The sequence below is a fragment of the Periplaneta americana genome, chromosome 1 (assembly GCF_040183065.1).
Source record: "Periplaneta americana isolate PAMFEO1 chromosome 1, P.americana_PAMFEO1_priV1, whole genome shotgun sequence".
NCBI lineage: Eukaryota > Metazoa > Arthropoda > Insecta > Blattodea > Blattidae > Periplaneta > Periplaneta americana.
The window spans coordinates 23,129,607-23,148,697 of record NC_091117.1 but is presented as its reverse complement, the minus strand read 5'-3'; the positions used below and the strand labels follow the sequence as shown (position 1 = coordinate 23,148,697).

The window sequence follows — 19,091 nt, the reverse complement described above, 5'->3', positions numbered from 1 at the left end:
CAAGGGAGAAGTTGAACAGGTAATTACAAATTTCCTTAGCACATGTCAAAAAATTTTGGATCTCAAGATGAACATTTTCAACATCAACTTCGAGGATGTGAGTGGCTTTAAATGGAGCTATGTATTTTATTTTTAATGTATAACAAATGGTAGCAATGAGTGTCTGTCTCTTTCACCACTAGGTGGCAGACCACATGATGAAAGACACTAGAGCAGATACAGGCAGTTGAAGTGGTACTTTAGATGTAGGATTTTGAATTTGGCTCACTGTACAACTCGTATAGCAAATTATATTGATTGTTTTTTTTTTTTTAATGTGGTTCTATGACTTACAAAATTCCACAATTCTATCACATTAAACTTGTAAAACTTTTGAAGGATAAATACATTCTCATCTAAAGAAGCTTCTTATTTAGTTTTCCTGTATGTTATGTTAATAGTATATATATATATATATATATATATATATATATATATATATATATATGCAACGAGCCTATAATGATAGTAATTAAGAAGCGAGTATGGATGTTTATGAAATGAGCGCAAGCGAGTTTCATAATTTTCATACGAGCTTCTTAATTACCATTATAAGCAAATTTCATACGTCTTTTTATGCTCGACCATATTTCTAACTTGAAATTATTCAGATGTATACATTTTATTTGTATCTGACAAGATCGGAAGTGACCTTGTTCTAGGTCGTGAATTGTGAGATGTGCGCATACGCGAAAGTATTGATTTTTTCCGAGGAACAATAATGTCATTGACCTTGTGTAATCCCGTTAAACTTGGTATAACCTTGATTATTGAATTCGACATTGAAAAACGAGATGACAAATTGAATTTATTTGAATGTTATTTACAATTAACGCTAATTATTATAGTAACAGAACATAACCTTCTGCGACAGTATTGGATTTCCAGCCTCCGTGACTTTTCGCTAATTCTCTTTCGATTGCATTTCCGAGAATAAGCGATACGTGCGGTTTTATAACGGTACAAAGCTGACTCGTTATTGGCTGAACACCTGTAAGCTGAGTTGTCATTGGCTGAAAACACCTGTACTTTAATGAGTAGGTGTACTTTAATGACATGCATTAAAGGATTGCTACCAGGTGTATAATTACTACATTTCGGCATGGTCGAGCATAAAATAAATTACAAAGCTGTATTAAAATTATTGTAAGAAATATCCAGTGTAATGTATAGCATTACAATCTCTTTTATAATTCAAAAGAAACATGCACCATTAGTTCATATGTTGAGGAAAATATGTTGACTTATTCAGAAGAGGTTTAGATTGGACTTTTTTTTATTGCTTATGATATATAAAAAAAATAGTAATGAAACACGCACAATGCGGAATATTATGTTCTTGGTCTAAACAGAATGTTGTTAATGAAATAGTCCTTTTTCCGCATAACATAATGTGGTATCACCCACAAATCCACTAACAGTTCACAAACACATTCGAAACTGGGTGAATGGTATTTCTTGTTCATGTAGATCCTGCTCTGGAACCATGTGTTGCGAATCATGCCACAGTATGTCTCAGTTCATAGTTTGCTTTGGTCCACTTTGAAGACATTATGACATGCGTTGAGTAGAATTCTGACGAATTTTTCTTCACTGTCAGCTCTTGACTGATGAAATATGTAAATTTCGATATTTATAAAATTGCATCTACATATCACAAAAAGTTTGGAAACATTTACATTTTTCAACATTTTAATGGGTTTATTTAATCGAACTGTTAAAATCATTTAGTGTGTTTGAATCACAATATTGAGAAACCCCACATGTCCATTTTTTAAAGAAATTTAGTTATATATTATGATTTCGTATTATAAACATGTAGACTCATGATGTTATGAAGAGAAACTCTGCATATTCCCATTAACATTCATTTTAGCTTAAGCATTAAGAAAAAAATAATTTGAGCACAATTCTAGGACCTGAGATGTTTATTGTATCTTCTGAAAAGTTTAGTTTTCTAGACATGTAGGGTTCCTCAATATTTCGGTTCATTTAATTATCAATTTTATAAATATTAACTGTATTACGACTTATAAATACCACAGTTTGGAAAAATCTTTAAGCACTGATGTGAAATCCAAAAACCAATAGAAATGGAATTTTTTTCCAAACTTTCTGTAGTGTGTATATTATTTTCTTTACTCTTTACTTTGATGTGCCCTTGTTGTGTTTAAGTAGCAATAAAAACGTCCAATGTAAACTTTGCTTGAATAATGGATTTTCTAAGATCGATTTATGTATTTGTATAAAACGTAGAAAACGATTTTCTTACAGTTACATTTATCTTTTAATTTTATATTTTAATCTCAATACAGTATTTATTATTTTATTATTAGGATTAGATGCATTATAGGTACCACCAGCTTATTTGATAATATCGATTCATATTCTTATCTGGAAATAATATATTATCGATTGTTATTCTAATATAGCCAACTTAATAAAATTAATTAATTTTTTTATATATTTCAATAACGGTGATTACTACGAACCTTACATGCAAACGGAGCATCTATATTCTAAAAAGATTTTCATTATAATGGCGGTATGCATATACCAATCTTAGTAAGGTTCAAATAAATAGGATTATTCCTCACTGTAACCCTTTTGTCACTATTTTGGTATGTAATCCTTGATAAGAAATAAGTTAAAATCTTCTATTAACTTTACTTAAATTAATACACTTAAACCAAACATAAAAATAAATAAATCTTGATTCCCAAGAAAAACAATAAATAATTTAATGATAAAGGTAAAAACCCTTTTCAAGCCAAATACATTAACTTATGTAATGTCACTGCCTCCTCCAAACTTTTTCATTATTCATTATAGTTTTTACGCAAATATTTTCCCTGTACCTTGTAGTGTTTAAATATCCGCCATGGTAACATCTAAACAAACAAACTTTCGTTCTCAATTATTCAAATAATAGGTATCAATAATTTCATTTATCGAACTGCTACTTCTGTTGACCTTTCTTTAAGAGACATATTAACTGGCGGTACTTATAATGCATATGTTCCGTTTATTATTTTAATTTAAGAAGTAGTATAGTGAAAATAAGACATTTTTCGTTTAGTTTCTTTTTGGTCATTGTTATTATGTGAAGATATATTTTCATTACCATACTTCACTAAAAGTAGAAAATTTCTTCATTGCTTAATGCCTTGATTACAAAGTTAGATTTTTTAGTAATTATATTTTTTTCTACTAATACAATACATTATATGTGTTTGTAAATGTGGCCTTCGGTTTTTAATCCAGCACCAAATGTCTTTATGAGGCAACAAATTATGTACATACAATTACATCCAGAAAACTCTTGTCCATAAAATGGCAAAGGAAGCAACATAAAAGAAACTGGTATTTTTTTTCACTCTTTGAGTTCAAATTTCGTAATATTTAGTTACACAAGTTGTGTAAACTCTGTCGATAATGTTTTACTCAAGTCCAAATCCCTCTGCATTTGAAATGGCAATGATGAGCTTTTGTCGCAGCAAGTCCTGGTTCTCATATGTCGGTAGCACTAACTGGTTGAAGCACGTGTGTGCTTCTGGTAGATTGTCAGGCTTGTTTGTGACTTTTGTGATTTTGAACGTCATTTCGCCCATTCCCCCCACTGGCACACGATCACTTCCTGTAGCAAACAACAGAAACTTCTTCTTCAGTTCATCTGATAATGAGTGCAGCACTTCCCAGAAGTCTCTGTTAGTATAAAAGATAAATATTCAGTTAAAAAGGGAAGGGGCAGAACTTATTACTGCAAGAATATACAGTATCAAATAATTTAAATACTGTATTTAAAATACTATGATAAGAGTTTAATCTTTAAAACTTCATACTGTTAAATATATTAAGGGGTTAAATACATAATAAATATTGGTTTTTGATTTTTCTTATATTAATTGAATTAATTAATCTTCTATTTCACATCAATAAATTTAAGAATGCAGTTATATTGTCAGACTCCAAAGCAGCTATTCTATCAATAGTCTCTAAACACACACCTTCATCTCAAACAGCAGAAATAACTAAAATGCTCTCTCAATTAATATCACTCAATAAAAGAATTGTATTCCAATGGATACCATCCCATTGTGGAATCCTGGGAAACAAGAATGCGGATGCTTTAGCAAAGAAGGGCAGCACTGCTACTTACAGACCTGTTACTAAACCTACGTATTACTCTGTGAAAAGATTTATTAAATCTACATACTTAGACTTCAACAAACAAAATTTGATAGCACAATCTCAAGGAAAAAAATGGAACTCTCTGCATCATAATTCACAGTTAATTCCCGATTTACCACGAAAATCGTGTGTAGCTGCATTTAGATTGGCAACAGGCTATGACTGTTTGGCCAAACACCTGTACAGAATTGGAATATATCAGTCCCCTAACTGCCCATTGTACAACTCAAACCAAGAAATGAATTCGGAACACTTCAAAATCTGTGCTTCAGTGGCTGACCATGACAATATCTTTGAAAAAAATTGGAGTGCAAGAGGTCAAATGACTTTATTGTCAAACGCCCGGCATTAGAAAACAACAAACTTTATGATACGAAATTATTTCATAGGCCTACAGGATACAAATCATTCTCTGTTAAGGTGTTTACCTGTGGGAGTCAGTGTGCAGAATTGATAGGTTTTAAGAAACTAAAATTAGGTCTTCCAATTTATGTTTTAGGATTTTAAATCTTATGTTTAGGAATTTATATGATTTTACGGGAAAAAAATAAAAATAAACAACATACTGTTAATATATTACAACGGCTTGGTAAAGATTGCCTCTCTTTAGGACACTTTAAGTCCTAACCTACGAATTAGATCTTTCTAGGACATATTGAATTTAAGAATGTTACTCTTTGCTACATAAAACGAACAAGAAAAGCAATATTTCGAGAATAACGAGATAGCAACAAAATTCATTCGAATCTAAGAATCTGGGGCTTGCCCATTATTATTACATAGTCTAATTTTACAGCAAATTAACTCGATGATTGTCTTTCTTCGCAAACCGATCAATTAGTTACAGTACAACATACTGAAGAACTGCTACTAGAAGAAGCTAGAGACAAATCTGCATTTACTTTTAAACTCTCGATATATTTAAAATACTGTATAAATAAATACATCTTGTATCACAAAAGAATAAAATAACAGGAACACCCGCAAACAAGAGAAAAATCTAACAACATGAATGAAAACTTTTACGCAGGAAGAGAAAACTAACAAAACGTGACTCAATTTTCTAAAATCAAAGAGAAAGAGAGACAGCTTCCCAATACAGCCGAAACCAGCCGTGACTATAAGCAGTACAGTTGTCAGCGGTGAGTAGGACGTCTCCAAATCGGCTCCCCTCGCGCGTTCTAGTCAAGTTTAAACACTCCTCTAACCAGCTATCTTATTGGTTGAACTGCTGTTGTCATGGTTACCGGGGAGTAGAGTCATGTAGCCGACTCCTCTCTCCCGCTCTCGCATAGACACTGCAGGCTGCTAGATTCGACTATACAGGTCACAGCGCTATCTGTTATTTTTCAGTACGAATTATTTGTACTATCTACAGTATAGTGAGCGGACATCACCAACTGGATGTGGTCGACTTTACGTAACTTACATTTTAGTCGTAGTGAATAGTAAAATTAATGTAAAAGGGAAAATGTTCGTCATTTGCTATAACTTGTCTGTGATCTTAATTCAGCTGGAATTATTACTGCCATATTGTGTTCTGGTAAAATATTAGGGGAGGCACGGTCTCCCTTGCCTCCTCTCAAAATCCGCCGCTGGACTATGGCTGTTTTATGAAAATTACTGAAAATTTCCACTCCTATAACATAGGCTTATGACGTTTTTTCCCCCCTAATGACTAATTCAGTAGATGGCCGCTACAATACGCTCATCTTATGCTTAATATCTCATATTTGCATTTTCTGGACTACAGTTGTTTTTTTTTTTAAACCTTCAATTTTATTTTATATTAACTCTTAGTTTTATACATGTGAAAGAAATTTCAAGATATCTATAAAATTGACCAAGTTACCGGTATGCATTAAAATGTGCTGCTGTGCAAACACAATACCAGCCAGTAGTCTGTAATTTTATCTTTCATTTTTTCAAAACTGTTTAAATCATATCATCCACAATTTTTTAGATAATTGAATGAAATTTTGCATGGCCCTTTTTCGTAGCCAGATTAACAAACTGTAGCTCAATCTTTATCCTATCTTAAAAAAAAAAAAAAAAAAAAAAAAAAAAAAATTCTTAAACCTTTAAATATATGGAGAAAAGTTTTGTCTTTCTCCTGCAGTGCAGATATTCTCACCATTGAGCTAGAGCTTGTTAATATTAATATTACCTTTAAGGCAAGAAATAATTTCTAAAAATATTAAAAATCTTGGGAATAATTTTTTTTTTAATTGCAGTTTTGGTACAAATCGCAAAATGCAAATTTTGAAAATTCACAATTCCAAGAACATGTTATGTAGGCAAATATATATACAGTATATAAATCTAAGAGTAATTTTGAGACATTAGTCATATAAAATTTAATCAAAATAGGAGTTAAGGATATGGAGTAATAACATTTATGAAACATACACATTTTTTAGTGTGGAAGGTGTGTGTAACCCCTTAAAAAAGACAATGAACCTTAAATGTGCGTGACGACTATTTCAAAGTAATATGCTTCATTATCAGTGATCTTACAAACAATTTTTCATTTTGTTTTAAAGCTTAGAATTGGTGCATGGCATTGTGCTAAGTTATAAAGTCAAGTAACGTTTATGTTGAAAAAATTTGTTTTCAGATGCAGTAACTTTATCCATGTTAGGCAAAGGACTTATCAATACTACATCGTATTCCCAAACACTTCACGTTTGAAATAGGCCTACTAGTATTCTTCTTCATTCATAATTTTACATTTGAAATGGGATTCAACATAAAGAACACTTGAACTCTTTAAGAGGGGAAAAATAAATATTACAATACACACTGCAAGGTCAAAACTCCTTTATATAACGGAGTCCAAAATTCCTGTTTTTCATTAATTTCTGAAATAAAGCGTAATTGGCCAGACGTTATTAAAGTAATTAATTTTTGCTGAATCTGTTGGCTGGAAATTTCTGACCTTTCTGTCAGCATCTCTAGGACCAATACTTCATAAACTTCTAGCATTTTATCCTTACGTATTTGAATGATTCGTAGAAGTAAATTGGAGTAATTAGAAGTTGAAAAAAAATATTAAATAAGAGATTAGGTGCAAAATATTATTTACTAAAATTTATAACAATAATAATAATAATAATAATAATAATAATAATAATAATAATAATGATGATGATGATGATGATGATGATGATGATGATGATGATGATGATGATGATGATTCATGGATCATGACTCATACTCACAAGATGATGGGATCATCTCCTTTGTAGCCATCGTACTCTGTCACTTTTCTGAGTTCATTAAGGTCAAGTGTAGGAGAGCCACAGACCAACATCTCCACTTCTTCTGGTCTCAGCATCTTGTTAGAGAAAAATTATTTAATTGAAAACAACGGAAAATGTATGTTGTCGATAATATAATGCGTAATCATCATCTATATAAGGTGAGTCGTAATTATTTACTGTAAATATGGGAAATGCCTGTTATTATTCGGTTGAGAAGCTTTTCTCATCTAGTCTGCTGTCAAAAAATCTGAAAGTTAGAATTTATAAAACAGTTATATTACCGGTTGTTCTGTATGGTTGTGAAACTTGCACTCTCACTCTCAGAGAGGAACATAGGTTAAGGGTGTTTGAGAATAAGGTGCTTAGGAAAATGTTTGGGGCTAAGCGGGATGAAGTTACAGGAGAATGGAGAAAGTTACACAACGCAGAACTGCACGCATTGTATTCTTCACCTGACATAATTAGGAACATTAAATCCAGACGTTTGAGATGGGCAGGGCATGTAGCACGTATGGGCGAATCCAGAAATGCATATCGAGTGTTAGTTGGGAGACCAGAGGGAAAAAGACCTTCGGGGAGGCCGAGACGTAGATGGGAGGATAATATTAAAATGGATTTGAGGGAAGTGGGATATGATGATAGAGACTGGATTAATCTTGCACAGGATAGGGACCGATGGCGGGCTTATGTGAGGGCGGCAATGAACCTTCGGGTTCCTTAAAAGCCATTTGTAAGTAAGTAAGTAAAATATTGCAGAGTATTGTATCCACCAAAACAAATATATTTTGTCATATAAACATAAAGCTGATATTGAATTGTTATCAAGTTATGGCAACATTGCGTTATTTCCAAGCTAGTGTACCAATATTACCCGTGACTAAATCAGAACTAACAGTCGGTGTTGTTTTGTGGTTAAAAAGAGATGTATTCGTAGTTGGCCATGTTTTGCAATCCTGCGACTCCACGGTCTAGCGGCATTGTTCATCAGAGGTGCAAAGTGACTGGTTTCCGTAAGGCAATGTTCCACTGCTACAAATGTTTTTGGAGTTGGGTGTCATTCAGTGTAGATGCGAGCAGCAGCAGCAGCAGAATAATTGTTTTCTTACTTCACCCTAAATCAAGATCATATCGGTCATTTTACTGTTTGTGTATGGTTACCCATTCTGTATTAGTGCCAATTGTTATGTTATGGAATTCAGTAAAATAAAAATAACACTAATCTCAGTTAAAATAGTCCTACTCAACATCATGATTCAACAAAACATCGCCACAACTACAAGACATGACCAACTATGAATACATCTCTTTTTAACCACAAAACAGCACCACCGACTGTTAGTTCCGATTTTAGCCATGGGTAATTGGTAGACTAGCTTTGAAATAACGCAATGTTGCCATGTCTTGATAACAATGTAGTGTGGGCTATATGTCTATATGACAAAATATGTTTGTTTTGGTGTACAGAATACTCTGCAATACTTTATAGTATATAATAATTACGACTCCTCCTGTATATATTTATAGTAAATATCAGTTCTACATTTAAAGATTAGGCTACAGAAGGAATGAGAGATATTCATTTTCATATTATATATAGGTATATCACTTAAATATACAAGATGAGCCGTAAGTATTATTCTTTGAGACATGTCAAATAAAAAAGTGTAATACAATTTTACTCGTTTATGCTTTCTTTTCGAGATAAAAATTGTTTTATATGAAACATTTCATAGCATGTTTTGGGAAAGACGTTGATTGAATTCCTAATAAACTTAGTCAATTTAAGAGAGCAGTGTATTTTGATAAAAAATTATTGAAAGAATTTTAGTTTTGTCCTTTAAATGTGTAGGAATTTGAAATCTCACCCACGACTGCATAACACACGTCCTACTCCGATGAAATTCCACTCACCACTGACTGCAGGCGGGAAGAGTGCCAAGCTTTCATGGAGGGAAATGCCAGCGATTGCATGGGACTGGTCGAGCAATATTTCGGGACTTTTAAACTGCCCACTTGTAGAAAATATTATTCATTCCAGTAGACTATATGCTTATACCTTCTGCATAAGTAAGCTACTAATAATGAAATTTAAAAAAAAATTAGTTCGTAAAAAAGTACCATCTACTTGTTACCCACTAGGCTATGTACTAAACGGACAGATCATTGATAAGCACTCATCTTAAATCTCGAACTGTGTGCAATTTTGACAATTACAGGTGATCACTACTTTTTGCTGCTTCATCATGGTTCTTAAAGAACCCTTACAATACATTTAATACAGTGGCGGTTCCTGTGTATTTTTTAAGAGGAGGAAAGAAGTTAACAGCACGAAATGACACCTTCCTGAATGAAACAAGCTACAAATTAGCCTGCATGTATACATGTAAGACCAGGTAGTGTTGTGGTTGGCCTTCCCTTTTGTATAGCAATAATCTGTTCTTGTAAGCTGAGTTTCCTAAATTGTCCAAGATATATTATGTTTTCACTTCCATTCATTGTTGAATAATTGCACAAATTAACAATTACAAGGAAATTAACAACCTCACAGCATTTTTCGAGCACACTACAGCATCACGCATGTTGGAAGAGATTATAGCTACTAACACGTAATCGGAACCGTTTTACGGAAATGGGAATGGAAAATAATCTGAGGAAAGTGAGAACACTGCACCCACCCACGTGGTCTGTGTTGCTACATGTATATTTTACAAGTTCAGTATCACATGCTTTTGAAGAATGTCAGTTCTTGTAAAGTCATACTACCATTATTGTTCAAAGCTGCCGGTGGCCGATTAATTTTTATGTTAAAAATAATGCAATTTGGAGTACCTACTTTCAATTTCAAATATATTTGTACAAAACTGACAACTTGGCTGTTGCCCTGTTTAGTAGACAATGAATGGAAGTGAATTTCAGGGGCCAAAAAGATCTGCGATACTAACGTAGAACTAACTACTTCCTCTTTGTTTTATATAAACCCAACTTTAACTTTCGAATATTCTTGGAAATTTCAAACCATGAATAGTGGCCTATATACCGTGCAATGAATAATATTTTTTATTTATAATTTTAAAAAAAAGTTTATATGGTGTCTTTCATAGCTTTGCGTTAAAACTGTTTTTATTGTGCCTCCTCCTAGATGTGTTATAGTCTGGTTGAATGCAGCATCATTAGATGGCAGCAGTAGCGAGCTTGCTGCAAGACCAGTCGGTTTCTATTTCCCGCCCATGCGCTGATTCAGAGGAGGATCTCCTCCCTATCCGTTCATTTACTTGCTTTAAAACTCTGCTTCTTTCTCTGGCCGCTAGTGAGCTGTTGTCTATGTGTGTTAACTGCAGTAAAGGAGGAATACATTGACTTTCCTCCACACAAACAATCTCGCATCTTTCTCACAGTTTTCTAACAGCACATGAGTGCGCATCGTTTAAAACTCGTTCAACCGAGGTTTTCTTCTAGCTGAGAACTTAAAAATTATCGAATCTTCCTCGAATTTCAAGGCACATATTTTATTTGGTATTTACTTTCAAAAGAAGAAAAATGTGAGGAGGACGTTCCTCCCTTCCCTCCCCCGAGGAACCGCCACTGATTTAATAACATACCAAACTTTCTTGGCTCGTCTTTGGACAGGGATTCCCATATATCGCTTCTCAAAATACAAATTTTCAATTGTTGGTCGCATTTGCCTTCCATCAGTGTATTTTGTTAACATATTTAGAGTGGAAATTAATTTTTTTAAATACTTACTATGAGAGCATTGGATGCACATACGCTATGGAAGCCTAGATAAAAGGCCCGGAACTGTTCATATATGGCAGCATTCAGTATCCAGTCCAGGTAGAGTTCTACATATTCTTTCCGGTTTTCGTTGTTCACAGGAATGTTTTCTCCACTCTCTTTCAGTTTGTATGTTTTCACTTCACCATATTCTTCCAGTGAAACCTGAAAATTGATACACATTGGCTGAAACCTGAGATCTTCTACTGTATCTGAGCAATCTCCCTTTCAATAAAAGATTACTTAAGGTGTATGTATTTGAGTTAACTGATTAACAGTGTTATCCCTGCCATCAGTTATGTATAAAAATAAATTAAAATCTCTTAATTTCATTATAATATGCAGAATGGGCCAAAATTCACTCTCTGTCATTTTTCATTCCTTTTCAAAATTATTTTCCTTCTGGTTTGACACATTGTTGAAGATGACTGGGGACATTTAAACATACTATTCCACAATATTGATGAAAATGAATGGCTGCTTTCAAGTTATTAACTGTTATTTAAATAGGTAGTGGATTTTGGCCCATTTTATAAATGAAAACAATTGAATAAAGATCACAATAAAAATTAAATCAAATAGAAGTTAAGTGCTGTACGTTAAAAGTACAATAAATATTTAATGACAATTTTAGCTACCGGTACCGTATTTTATAATTGTAAATACTACGTCTTTTTTTTTTTTTTTTTTTTTTTAATTATATTAATTCAACCTGTTCCATTAATATTTTTACCATTGCTCATTGTATTACATTACGTCCAAAATACCCTCTTCTGTGCTAGATGTCTTAAGTTTTTGCCTGAAAATTAAGTAGAGACATTGTTCTGATAGTGTAGATTAATTTACCGATAATCCTAGTATACCTTGTTTGTTCCATTTTAAGCTATCAATCATAAAAGATTCTTTAAAATATGATAAATGAGGTATGTATATTATCTTTGGATATATATGTGTATTTTTTACTCCTTCTGTTCCAAAATATGGTATAGAAAGATGTCATTTATTCTTGATAATCCATGTTGAATCTTTCGTACACTACTTTTAACACTTGAATATAAATATAAATAATTGATTAAAACCAAAACACACCCTGATCAAATTCTCAACACACAGATCAATTTCAGAACACACACACTATTTGACACCACATTTCAACACTTTTCAACAATCGAACGCACTCACACAACAAGCAGCGAAGTTCGAGATGACGCTGAGATCTAGTAGGCTCTGAGAATGGTGTGAAGAAGCACCGAAATAGCTGTAAGCTGCACATACTTACACAATTAACACGAATAAGATCGCCATTTAATCAATTATTCATTTATTCTGTTCAAAAATATAGTATACATTTGTTGAAGTTCTCAGTAATATAATGTAACTTTAATACATCTTCTAGATAGTTATTTGTTTCATAAATTAACATAAGAAAAACTAGTAAATAAAGTACATTTCATTCTGTGTGATGTCAAATTAATAAAATAAAAAACAAACATTGTTTTGAGAGAGGCAAATTAACATAAAAACTGCAATAAATTGCAGCCCGTTTTTATACAGCTGTTGTGCCTTAAATGTTCTATCCAAAAGTTGACTGGGTTGGTGTTATATTTTCTGCAACAAGAACACTCACAGTAGGTGTCCATTTGATTTCTGTTCATAATGAACTGTTTAAATATTATAGTTTGATGCACTACAGTAAACTAGAAACATTCACAACTGCACTTTCTGATAGTCCCTTCACTACTGAACAGAATACCGGTACCACACCGCGAAACATTTTGTGCACGCATGCGCAATGATCAATGTTTTCTTTGTTACTATACCATATTTTGGAACGAAGGGAGTATTTATTATCTACGGTTCTTCAGCATATTCTATTGAGGACTTCAGCAGCCATTGGAAAGGCTTTTGAAGAAATTTATTCGGATCAGATACTGTGCACCTATGTTTTAAGCATCCCATATTGTCTTAAACGATGTACCAATGCATAAAGAAAACAGTAATTAAAAAAAAAAAAATTAATAGTGACTTCTGGCTCATTCTGCATGCCATGAAAGAACTCTGAGATAGATTTTACCACAAGGTTAATTAAATTTAAAATCTTAATTAATATTTTTCAGAATAGTACAAACCTGAAAACTCATACACATATCCTCTTCTACATTACCCTCGTACGCTAGGAGTTCTGTAAGACCTCGAGACACATCCTGAAAAATTGAATCATTTATTAGAGAACACAACATGTGATACAGCAGCCTCTAAATTTAAACAGTCACAACTTGGTCTCCCTCAAGGAGTAATATTTACACAAATGATTTCCCTAAGCATTGCAGAATACTGATACGAAAATAGCTCTCTTTGCTGATGATGTATTTGTTTGGAATTCACAGAAAATAATATTGAAATAAACTTAAAGTATGGAAATGTTACTCTGGAACGAACAAGCCAAGGAAGGAAGTAGGAATTGTTTTTGACAACAAATAATTAACTTAGAGAAATTGTATAAAATATGTTTGTGAAAAGCTTCTAAGAGATATAAGTTACGAGGCTGTTCTTGGAAAACATTAAATACAACTTATAACACTTACGTCACATATTATTATTATTATTATTATTATTATTATTATTATTATTATTATTATTATTATTATTATTATTATTATTATTATATATTGTATATAAAATTACTAATACTGAAATACTGTGGTATGTGTCAGGGGAAGAACAATTTTATTGTTGTACACATCTTAGTGTTATTCTGATTAGTTAAATATGTTACTAGTCAGCGATGTATGCAATGGAGGAAGTGGCCACCCTAATCCATTATCTCCTGGCTTAGTTGCCTCATGAGTGATGACTTATTGGTTAAATACTATTAACATCTACAAAGTGTAGATGGGTGTCCAAAGTCGAAAACTCCAGCTAATAATTGGTGCAGTTGAAATTACTTCTATAGAAGCACAAAGAATTTCTAAACCAATAATGTTGTATTGCTGTTTTATTGCCTAAACATTTGGCGGTAAAGCCTTGAATTGCATTATAGAGAACAGTTTAGTGTGTTGTAAAGTCCTATTGTATGAAGGTAGCTATCAAAACAGTCGTGACCTGTCCATAGTCTGAACAATGTAACTTCAGATTTTCCTAGTTCTTGGGGTGTTACTTCAGGTTTAGTTAAAATAATTACTATTTCTTGTCTTTAGTGATATCTTCATAATATCACTTCGGGATGAATAAAAATTTACTTTTAATTAATTGTTTTACAGAGTAGAATGGTAGACTTTGGTTATAAGTAAGTAAACTTCTGGTACCGGATACCCTTTTTTGCTAAGAAATCTGCTCAATAATAAATTACTGGTATATATTCCAAAGTGATATAGTGTTAAAAGTTGTGTAATCAAGATGTATAAATATTCTAACTTGTCACTAGTTAAATACTGTAGTCATTTTAAGAAACAGGTCATATATGTCTTGGATTTGTTAAAATAACCTAAAAATTATAATCAAATGTGACAACCCAAGAAACAGAACACTGGTCAGACTAGTAAAATTCATTCCTAATTTGCTTGCCACTTGTCTCTGTGTTTAGGAAACAAAAATCTAACAAGTTTGTATTTTTCACTTGTTTTTCTTGTCACTAGTCGAAGTAGTCGATTTAAGAAACAGGCCCAAGGCATCCAGTCAACAGTGTAGTAGCCTTCGTAATGTTACGGACATGCAGATGTTACTTACTGGCATTATCTCAGCCAGGTCCTCCACTGTGGGAGCCTTGACATTGCCAACATCTGCTGTGTCCACGTCGGGCACGACTGGTGGAGACAGCAGCTTGCGGTAGCAAATGGAAGGAAAGTGAAGGTCAAGGATGATGGAGTTGTAGACGGCTAGTCCCATGAGCACGCCGATGAGGTTGTACTCTCGAAGGTTGCCCTCTTGGTCAGTGCTGAACCAGTAGCAGCGGGAGTGTGGGTGGTACACGAACATGCCGTAGTCAGGGTGAAATATCTGCCGGATGAGCAGCAGGAACCACTCTTTGGTGAGGCCGCCCATATCCAGCCCTGGCTCCCCTACAAACGACACCTTCAGCTTCTTCTTGAGATCTTTCTGTTTACTCGCGATCTGAAACAAACACGTAATATAGAGTACCCGTACATACTTTTGTTGACAAAAGGATTACCTGAGTTGAAAGTCCTTTTATTTTCAGATAAGTAGTATAATGCTTAGATATGTTTATTTTATTGTTATATCAGTCATCAACTTATTGGGTTATGTTGAAGGTTAACAGCCTATCAAATTCATCATCATCATCATCATCATCATCATCATCCTTCACGAATTAGGCCTCTGTAGACCTGTTTCGGCCCCATCTAGCAGTCTTCTAAAAGGTCTTCCTGGTCGACGATGTCCTCTAGGTTTATACTGCATCATAATTTTTGGTATTCTTGAATTTTCCATTCTTCTTACATGATCTAGCCAATTGAATTTGTATCTGCTGATTTTTTCTTCTACTGACTCTACTTCTAATTGTTCTAAAATTTCTTCATTCCTTTTTCGGTCTAAAAGAGTATATCCTGCTGTCCTCCTCAAAAATTTCATTTCCGTTGCTTTGATTCTGTTCATGTCTTTTTTCTTTAATGTCCAAATCTCGCTTCCGTATAAAAGGGAGGGTAATGCTAGTATATTATATATTTCTATTCTTGTGGATTTTTGTACTAATTTAGCTTTAATGTATTGTTTATTATTCCTAGAATTTGTGTAAATTTGGTAATTTTCTTGTTCACATCTTTTTCATTTTGATAAGATATTTCACAACCCAGATAATTGAAATTTTGTACTTGTTTGAGGCATAGGTTATTGTGTATTATCTACTTCTGTCTGGGTCTTGTCCTAAAAATGCCATTACTTTTGATTTTTGTGCTGAAATTTCCATCCCAAAATCTTTTAATATTTTATTTAATGTATATAATACTCTTTGTAAATTATCCTTTGAATTGGAAATTATGACTTGATCATCGGCATAGAGTAAGGTATTTAATGTTAGAGCACTGGTTATTTTGATCCCTGATGTGTAGATTTGGTTTCATTTTAAAATAATTTCATTTATATAAATATTAAATAAAGTTGGTGATAGTGGACAACCTTGTCGAACTCCATTATTAACTAATTTTCTTTCGGATATAAGTTATTTATTTTGACATTTATTTTGCTGTCTGTGTAGATTTGTATTATATTTTGTAATAGCAATTCTATTATATTTTGTGTAGATCCAAACTAATGTTAGCCTTTCAAATTATGATACATAAATAGTTTATCACAAACGTTTTCAACTTTTTAATATGTTATCTTCAGGTGATGATGGATTGTGTTTAACACATTTGATCACATTATATATCTTTCATTTACGTAGGCCTACACCTTTGTTAATACAATGCTTTACCGGTACCATCTATTTATTAAGCACTTATATATTTTCTATAGTAACAATTAAGCATCTTAGATCTTGACCTTGTGTTAAAATATTTTATGTTATTCATTGTAATTATGCATCACCTGAAGATGGCCTATTAAAAGGTTGAAAACATTTGTGATTTTTTACTTGTTTCACATCTCAAAGCTATGATGCTGGAATATAGGCCTAATACATGAAAATTAAATAATAAATTGAAATTAATTTTAATGAAGACTAGTTATAATTAATTAATTTTCCATTGAATGATTTAGACTATTTCTGTGGCCAGGAAGAAAAAGGTCTTAAGTAAAAATGTTATACTTTTCAGGAGAGAAATTATAGAGTTTTTTAATTAAGAGGTTTTTTTCCTGGATATTATTTGTTTATATTTCTTCTAAAATAGGTAATGTTGCTCATTTAACAATTTTCTTGGTTATTTCCAAAAATAGCCCTTTTAAGACTAGAACCCAAACTGAGTAAAAGGGACTATTAAACATAAGACCTTTTTCATGTCAAAATAAATGAGAAATGTAAATTATTAGGAATGCAAAATGGGTCTTAAGGAATTATAGGACTGTTTACCCTGGTGCTTAAAGTTTTAAAAGGAAAGGGCATCAGTATGTGATAAAATGGCTAAAATACAAGTTAGACCTTTTTAATAGGGAAGTATGGAAAGTAAACATGTTATGTCTGTAAGGAATAAAGTATTAAATATTCTTAAGTCCTTTATTCTGTGTGTGCTCGATTCAAAAAGTACTTAGGACATTTGGTAACGCTTTATAAACCCAGTCAGGAGTCTTATTTGACTTTAGCTATTTTACCAGATTGTAGAGAATTGTTTCCGCTTTCAGAATATCTAAAAATCTCATTTTCACAAAAAATTGACTTAAGACCTTTTTCCTCCCGGCCACACATTTATACATCGAGAGGTACTCGGTCATATGTTTCTGCCCCTTGTTCAGGTATAATATACTTGGCAACATTGGATGGAAGACAGGTTATCTCTCTTGAATTAGTTACTCTATTGCCAAATCTTTTTTCTAATTATGAAATTGTAATGAATTATATAGTCTGCCATGTACCATGGTTTTACTTGCCACAGAATTCTCATAAGAAATTAACGTCGATAACATTTCACTCACCTCATTGAGAGAATCTGAGACAAGGTGGGAACGCCTAACATGGATGTTGAGGAAAAATATGTCAATCTGAGGAGCCTGGTGCCGGGCTACCTTGGCGACTAACGAACGTCTTGCGGTTAGGATCATTTGTTGCTCGGAGTCCTAAACAAGGAGAAATATAACAGTTTATTTTACAGAATATAGAATTAGATTGAAGTTATTTCTGTATTTTATTATGATTTAGAGCAGAGGTGTATACTGGTTAAAGGGTTTGGGCTACCACTGACCCTATTATTACACAAAATATATCTAACAATTACTTTAATTTTAATTACTATGGTAAAACTAATAATACAAAATTATTACATTATGTTATATTAATAAACTTTTTCTTTTGTAATTTCCTTGGGCTACCGCCGGTAGCCCCGGTAGCCCGCAAAATACACCCCTGATTTAGAGAAACGACCCAACTCTGGTAAGACGATAAATTAATCTACTATTATTTATCCTCTTTAATATGGTTACAAGTAGTGTCCACTGACTATAAAATTATTTCTTCATCAGTTGTTAAATTCACTGTTTAAACAACTGAATTGTTTTACAATTAATTTGTATTCTGGTCCTTCGTGGTCAACTGCACTTCAGCAGCAGACGAAAATTATTACATTTTATAAGTAGTAAACCTTTTCCTGAATATATGTTTCAAATGTAAAATCAAACTAAACCTCTTCTTGAAGAAAAAAAATCAAACTAAACCTCTTCCTGGATAGTATATGTTTAAGTCGTAAAATCAAACTAAACTCTTCTTAAGCATATGTTTAAGATGTAAAATCAAACTAAACCTCTTCTTGAATAGTAGTAGTAGTAGTAGTAGTAGTAGTAGTATCTATTGCCCAGGCACTTGGAAGTTCTCTATTTGCCTCCTAGCTTCCCAGTATAATTTAGAGTCTGAATCCAGAAGATTTGACGCCAAAGCTGGACATTTTCGTAGATGTTCTTGATTCAATACAATACAAACAGTCATGGCCAGTTAGCATTCTAAATTTTGCTACTGCATCATGTCGAGGAAAATCAGGTATACATTCTTTTCCAGTAAGAAATTCTGACCAAGATTTATTATTACTGTTTTCTTGAAATTTCTTTAAAATTTTGATTTGAAATTGTGTTTGCATGAACAATTTGGCACTGTGATAAGATATCTTTTTCAAGGGTACTTGTAATATTTTAGTTCCTTTCTTTGTCAAACAATCTGCAATCTCATTG

The 19,091-nt window shown here is 32.8% G+C and overlaps 1 protein-coding gene across 1 annotated transcript in view; it reads right to left on the bottom strand.

Moving 5' to 3' along the window:
* Positions 1–490: 490 nt before the first annotated feature.
* Positions 491–19,091, bottom strand: part of LOC138715477 (probable E3 ubiquitin-protein ligase HECTD2) — a 180,266-nt gene continuing 161,665 nt past the window's right edge. The window contains exons 11-16 of the mRNA XM_069848462.1: positions 17,850–17,990; positions 14,994–15,377; positions 13,397–13,471; positions 11,238–11,432; positions 7,452–7,567; positions 491–3,744 (exon numbers count right to left, since the gene is read on the bottom strand). Of these exons, the coding sequence (XP_069704563.1) occupies positions 3,480–3,744; positions 7,452–7,567; positions 11,238–11,432; positions 13,397–13,471; positions 14,994–15,377; positions 17,850–17,990 (1,176 nt within the window). The 3' untranslated portion in view covers positions 491–3,479. The remainder of the gene's footprint in view (positions 3,745–7,451; positions 7,568–11,237; positions 11,433–13,396; positions 13,472–14,993; positions 15,378–17,849; positions 17,991–19,091) is intronic.